This window comes from Xiphophorus couchianus, chromosome 7, assembly GCF_001444195.1.
Source record: "Xiphophorus couchianus chromosome 7, X_couchianus-1.0, whole genome shotgun sequence".
Lineage (NCBI taxonomy): Eukaryota > Metazoa > Chordata > Actinopteri > Cyprinodontiformes > Poeciliidae > Xiphophorus > Xiphophorus couchianus.
In genome coordinates, this window is record NC_040234.1 from 36,968,095 (window position 1) to 36,974,822 (window position 6,728).

Below are 6,728 nucleotides of genomic sequence, written 5' to 3' on the forward strand. Positions count from 1 at the left end.
AACTCTGTTTATTCCTCTTATCATCAACAATAAATCCTGTGAATTTGGTAACATTTGCTCTTTATTTGACAAAGTTATGAGGGGCCTTGGGATTTAAACTTTTTTCCATAGCTGCCTTATATCAAAGTCTTGTAAGTATAAATATCAAACAGTTTTCAAAATGTAATTTATTAACCTTTAAACAACATACATAAACAAGCACACCACAGCAATCTCAGGAACAAAGGCAACTAAGGCAAACATGCAAAGCAGTGATATGTTTTTTCAGTTGGTGGGCTTCCCACACATGCATGATGGAACCACCTCAGACACACGTCACACTGGATCTAGGAAAGAAACCAAAAATATCAGGTTTTTTTTAGAAAAATATGTCTTTACAATTACAATATATAATCAATCATTTTAGATTCCTTTATATTCCAACTGTTGGAGGATCATATCATAGCTTGTTTACGCAAGATAAGATTAGATAAAACTTGTCCTCTTCATTTAGTTTACTAACACTAAGTCTTTGAATAATTCTAAAAACTTTCCTACCCAGTTCACATCCGTGTCACTTTCCATCTCTCCACAGAAGTGACACAAGTCTTTTAGGTCCTCTGTTAACAACAAAAGTATAAAAACACACACACACGATTATACATGTACAATCGTGACCGTATATATGTGTGTTTGTGTGTGTATGAAACTGTTACACAGGATGTGCTAAGCACCAACACAGTCATTTATGAAAAAAATATAGAAAATGAAATGATTGTACTTATTAATTTGTAGACAAACAATTTCCTTAAATAAATGTTTTCAGAGTCCATGTTAATGTTTTAAGTTTTGCTAAGTACAGATGTTTTAGCCAAACATACAAATAATAGTAATCATGATAACAATTGTCATAAACACTCAAAATAAGAATATTAATGTTAAGGATAAGTCTCACAGCAATTTCCAACCTCATGCTGTGGACCGCCTCTCTGAGAGCATACATTACATAAAGATAATCACATCAACAGTAATATTTATTATAACCATCTTAGATTTCAAAATATCAAATAATTAATTGCTTCAAACGATATATAGACAAATAATGACCAACAGTTTCAAAATTCACAGGGTTTGCTTATTTTTTCCCATGTTATGGAGGGGGAACAGATTATTTCAGGCAGCTGAAATATATGGTTCCCCCCTCATAACTTTGTCAAATAAAGAGCAAATGTTACCAAATTCACAGGATTTATTGTTGATGATAAGAGGAATAAACAGAGTTAAGGCCTTGTTGGTGAATTAATTTGTTCCCATGTTATGGAGGGGAACAGATTATTTCAGGCAGCTGAAATATATGGTTCCCCCCTCATAACTTTGTCAAATAAAGAGCAAATGTTACCAAATTCACAGGATTTATTGTTGATGATAAGAGGAATAAACAGAGTTAAGGCCTTGTTGGTGAATTAATTTGTTCCCATGTTATGGAGGGGAACAGATTATTTCAGGCAGCTGAAATATATGGTTCCCCCCTCATAACTTTGTCAAATAAAGAGCAAATGTTACCAAATTCACAGGATTTATTGTTGATGATAAGAGGAATAAACAGAGTTAAGGCCTTGTTGGTGAATTAATTTGTTCCCATGTTATGGAGGGGAACAGGTTATTTCAGGCAGCTGAAATATTCATTCTCTACTCTCCTCCCCCCATAACGTTTGGGAATAAAGGGCAACTGTTGCCAAATTCTCAAAAATTGTTATGTGTGATAGCCTGCAGTATACTAGAAATGCCCTTACTACAGTAATCTGTCATATTTTACATTAGAACGGGATTTACCAGAAAGTCCACGCTTTCGTCTTTTCAGGAAGTCTTAATAATTATGCCATGCTTTCAGCAATCGTCTTATATCAGCAATGAAAAATTATAAATACACACTAAGTGTTGACTGACTTTTATTTCTGTCAGGCGTAAGTGACAAAAGTTAGAAAAAGACCGATTCTCTTGGCGTTTAAAATAACACAAAACAGCGTAAAAAGATCTCGTTTATTTAATTATTTTTACAATTTTGTAAACAATAGCTGCCGATTAAACTAAATGTTACAAGCTTGACATGATTAACTGAGTTGTTTTTACCGAGAAATCGATCAGAAGCGCCGTGAAAATGGTCAGATCCGCCTCTCCGGCTGTAATGCGCGCTCCCGACACAGGGGGGCAGATTTTCGCAGGGGAACCGAATAGCGCACAAGACCTGCTCAATGCATAAACGCCTGATTATAAGCAGATAAAACACCAAAGTTAAAGATTGTCATCTAAATCTCTCCAAACATGCAGCTGCGTTCCCCAGACTGACAGGTTCTCTAGGAATATCCTCCAGATACTTTCTGAGGACCAACAGGGAGCTTAGAGTTTCTGACCCAATCGGTTGGTCTGACGATGCAACGCCGCGTTTCCATCAACGTTTCTTTAAGCACATTTTAGATTTCGCTTTAGAAAAGCTTCATGGAAATGGAGAAATTGGAGATAACTGACTAAATTACACAACAAGGGTTTTATGTTTCCTTCAGGTTGTTTTTGGCTTTTCTGAAAAACATTTCATTGAAACTTTGCAGAATAAAATCTGATGTAGCGAATGTTTACGTCACATGACTGAGCAGCTGCTTCCTGTTCTCTGTACGTCTCCAAACATCCTGTAGCATCAGCAGCAGACAGAACGATTCCAGCCTGTCCCATAGAAACCTCTCTGTTGTTGTGAGCCGAGCCTCATGCTAACCAGCCTCCACTTCCTGTTTATCGGCGCCATCAGTAGCGATTCGCTCTGCCGCCTGCTTGATTGGCTACAGACCAGCAGACTGAATTCAGGTTATTTTATTTTTTGCGATGTTTAAAAGGCTGGAAGCAGAGAGAAACATGGCGGCCAGGAAGAGCGGCGGGAAAATCCCGGTGACGGGAAACGGGAGAGACGAGGCTCTTCCTGTCCAGAAGCTCTTGAATCATAGCAGACATTACATTTTACAATCAGGTTTTCTTATCATGTGACACAGAAAATGTTACTTTCTGGAGCTTTCAGGTTCCAGGTTACCTTCTCTGAACCTTCAGGCCGCACCTGTAACCTGCAACCTGTTACTTTCCTAAACTTATGTGGCTACATTAGCCAATGTAGGAATCGACTTCTTCCCATTACTCTCAGACACTTTCAGGAAGCTGCAGGTTACTTTCTAGAGCCTTCTGTAACTTGCCAAACTAACACAATACTTTCAGGTACCGGATTGTTTTAAGTGGAGACTTTGACTACTGTCCAGAACTTACAGGATGTTGTAAGAAATATTAAAATGACATTCATAAAACTGCAGGATGCTGTGCTATGTGGCGACTTGCTGCTTTCCAAAGCTCTGAGTCTTTCTGAAACATGCAGGAGGTTTTGTTAAACATCTAACTTCCTGAAACTTACAGATCATTTCTCTGAGACTAAAAGTGCAAAGTTACTTTTGGTCACTTATAATCCTTTTATAACGTATTTTCCAGAACCAGCAGTGTAGTTTTAGCGCTAGCTCTGCTATAACTTGCTACTTCCTGGCAGAAGCGTGTTGCCTTCAGGAACAAAAGGACAACTTAGTTTAATTTATGGAGCTTGAAAAGTTTCTGGAACAAAAAAAATAGATTTTTTCTCTTTTGTTTGGACTATTGAAGATGATTTGCTTCAGGGTTGTGGGTTTAAATCTAAACAGAAATAATTAAAGACCAGAAACTTCTCATGGGCCAAACTGAAAGCAGAAAATTAAAGTGAATATTCTGATGTTTCGCTCGGCTCAGTTTTTCTGTTTTTCTGTTTCTCAGGTGCGTGCTAGTTTCACCTGAAGATGGGGCGGCAGCGCTTGTTGCCCCTGTGTGTCCTCCTGGGGGCGCTGTTCGCAGGGCTCCCCACTGAACTCCATGCTCAGGACGGTAAGCTGAACCATCTCACCTTTTCTCCAAACAAACCTGTTTCCTCCCCTCAGCCAAGCTTACAAAAACGTTGATGATGAGAACTTTAAATAAAAACTTGCAGGTGCTGCATTTTATGAAACTGAATGTGAAATAAATGAACCGACTCAAACTGAAGTCGATAAAAACTCACTAGATCCACAAAGTCAAACCTGGAAACATTCAGAAACATTCCTGGCTAAATCATCTTGTTTTCATTTAAATTTTAATGGACTTTTTTGTAAAGCTGGTTGTAAAGTTTACCAAATTGATCCATATTAGCTGATTGATCAGATGATTGGATAATTCTGTCCCTCTCAAAAAGAGCAGAGTGAACAGATCAGTTTAATGTGAAGCCTTGTCACATAATAAACACACCCAGTGTCTTTTCTCGGTCGGTCTTCTGTCCTGTGAAGACTCGGCAGCTGACGTGTACTCTCTAGTGGACTCGTCGTGGAGCCTGGGGCCGGAGAACTTTGACCTGATCAGAACGTTTCTGTGCAGCCTGATAAAATCGCTGCAGGCTGGAGGTTTAAGTTCGCCCTCACGCAGTACAGTAGCAAACCCCGAACCGAGTTCCACCTCAACACCTACCCAACCCTTGGCGGCGGCACCCGGACCGGCCTGGGCCTGGACTTCCTGATCCGAACACACCTGACATCTGCGGCGGGGAGCCGCGCGGCCGACGGGGCGGCCCAGGTGGTGCTGGCGCTGACCGACGGGCGCTCGCAGGACGACGTGGCCGAGCCGGCCCAGGCGCTGCGCATGGCGGGCGTGGAGGTGTTTGCGGTCGGCGTTTAGGACGCGGTGGACTGGGAGCTCTGGGAGCTCTGGGAGCTCACATGTTCAATGTAGACTCCTTCCTCAAGTTGCGGGATATAATTCAAGATTTGGTAGTGAGTGTGTGGTGCAGTGAGCCGGGTGGGGGGCCCTCCGCTGGCCAGTGAGGCCCCAGTGGCTGGACGAGGGACAGGTAACCAACGGTCCCACCTCAACTACCACACTAACCTGCACACATGTGCAGGAAGAAGCTGCTGCTGAGATCAGGAACCTCCTATTAACACCACCCAGTTTTTAATTCCATTTTAGCACCATAACTTTTCCACCTGCAACATTAACCTGATGCCGAGTGCAACTCATACTTTCCTGGTGCTAACAGGTTATTTTCTGCAACTAACAGTTACTTTTACAGAGTTTACATGACACGGAAATTACTGGGTCATTTTCCAAAACTTACAGAATAATTCCCAAAACATTTCAGAGGAACGGAGCTGAAGTGACTTCAACGTCCTTCAACCAGAACCCATAAGGTCTCTAAACGAAGTCCGGTTCCGGTACTGGAACTGACAGAAAATGAGACGGACCGCTTTAACCAACAGAACCAGGCAGTGCTTTGTAACTTATACTGAACTATGATCAGAAACCGTTTGCAAAATTACAGTCAAACATTAACAGCAACGTTTTCATAACAGGAAGAAGTTGGGTTTCACCAAGATATTCATTCATTTACAAATGTTTATAACTGAATTTATAAACATTTAATTAGCAAACTAACTACCTATTTGGCTACAAACTAAATGTTTAGTTTGAAGCCAAATATTAAGAAAGTTAGCTAATTGTTGGTAATTTTGGTTGAAAAATGATTGAAGGAAAAACCCGAGTCAATCTGAACTAAATCTGATTTGTCGTCATTGAGCGTCAGGAAATTTTAGGCTAGTCAGGATTTTTAGCAACAAAGTTAGTTTGAAGAAAAATCTGCTGGGTTTTACTGGCATCTAGAAGAAATAATCAGATGAAACATAAAAACGTTCCTGAAATTAGAAGAGAAAGGAGCGGAGGACTAATCCCTGTGTTGCGCCACAAACAAGCTTTTTGATAAAGTTCCAGTTTGGAAATCATAAACAGCAAAAAGATTTTTTAAACTCCTCAGATTAACACAACTTAATCTGACCAACCTGCGGATGGAAGCCTGATTTCCTGGATGCTTTTACTTTGAAAACGTCCCAACCTGAAATCATGGAGCTCCTAACCAAAGCTAACCACGCTCCACTGCTTATGTGTCCTGCACATGTTTGTCTGTCTTTATCAGCCACGATGTCTCTGTGAAACATGTTCAGGAAATGAAACAGCTATGAACCTGGCAGGAACCGACCCGACCTGCTGCAGTACTGGACCTGGCCAGTAGAGGGGGGAGTTCAAATGTACAGTTATTGAAAGGAAAAATGATTCTGAACAAAGCATCACCTGAACCAATAAGGTCTGAATGCAACGAGACTGAATCAGCTGTAAGGTGCTGCAGCAGGAAGCAGGGCGACCGCCGGTTCATGACTGGTCAGCTCACCTCAGGTCTGTAACACGAGTCTGCATGAGAGGCTGAACGCAACGGAGCTCACAACGGGACAGGTGGTTACCCAGTACAAGTTACCTCAGTCAAATGTTACCCAGTACAGGTTACCCAGTACAAGTTACCTCGGTCAAATGTTACCCAGTACAGCAGGGGTGTCGAACTCCAATCCTCAAGGGCCACTGTCCTGCAACGTTTAGATGCGTCTCTGCTGCACCACACCTGAATAGAATAATTAGGTCATTAGCAAGGCTCTGGAGAACTGATCTACACAAGGAGGAGGTAATTAAACCATTTCATTCCAGTGTTTTGTACCTGTGGCACATCTAAAAACTGCAGGACACTGGCCCTTGAGGACTGGAGTTTGACACCTGTGCAGTACAGGTTACCCAGTACAGGTTACCCCAGTCAAAAGTTACCCAGTCACGGGTTACCCCAGTACAGGTTA

The 6,728-nt window shown here is 41.4% G+C and overlaps 1 protein-coding gene and 1 long non-coding RNA gene across 2 annotated transcripts; one reads left to right on the top strand and one right to left on the bottom strand.

Moving 5' to 3' along the window:
* Positions 1-265: 265 nt before the first annotated feature.
* On the bottom strand, positions 266-922 carry LOC114148200 (uncharacterized). Its single transcript, XR_003596237.1, has 2 exons — positions 538-922; positions 266-326 (listed from the first exon to the last, which is right to left on the bottom strand). It is a non-coding gene; the product is annotated as an uncharacterized LOC114148200 (long non-coding RNA).
* A 3,072-nt stretch (positions 923-3,994) lies between these two features.
* LOC114147623 (collagen alpha-3(VI) chain-like) lies at positions 3,995-5,294 on the top strand. Its single transcript, XM_028022121.1, has 2 exons — positions 3,995-4,021; positions 4,441-5,294. The coding sequence occupies exons 1-2, from the start codon at positions 3,995-3,997 to the stop codon at positions 4,735-4,737; spliced, it is 324 nt and encodes a 107-aa protein (XP_027877922.1). The 3' UTR covers positions 4,738-5,294.
* The last annotated feature ends 1,434 nt before the right edge of the window (positions 5,295-6,728 follow it).

Bases quoted from the DNA above. Each gene is read 5' to 3' on its own strand.
- LOC114147623 (XM_028022121.1), top strand. From the start codon at position 3,995: ATGAGAACTTTAAATAAAAACTTGCAG. The intron at 4,022-4,440 runs GTGCTGCATTTT...GTTTCTGTGCAG, and splicing joins CTTTAAATAAAAACTTGCAG to CCTGATAAAATCGCTGCAGG.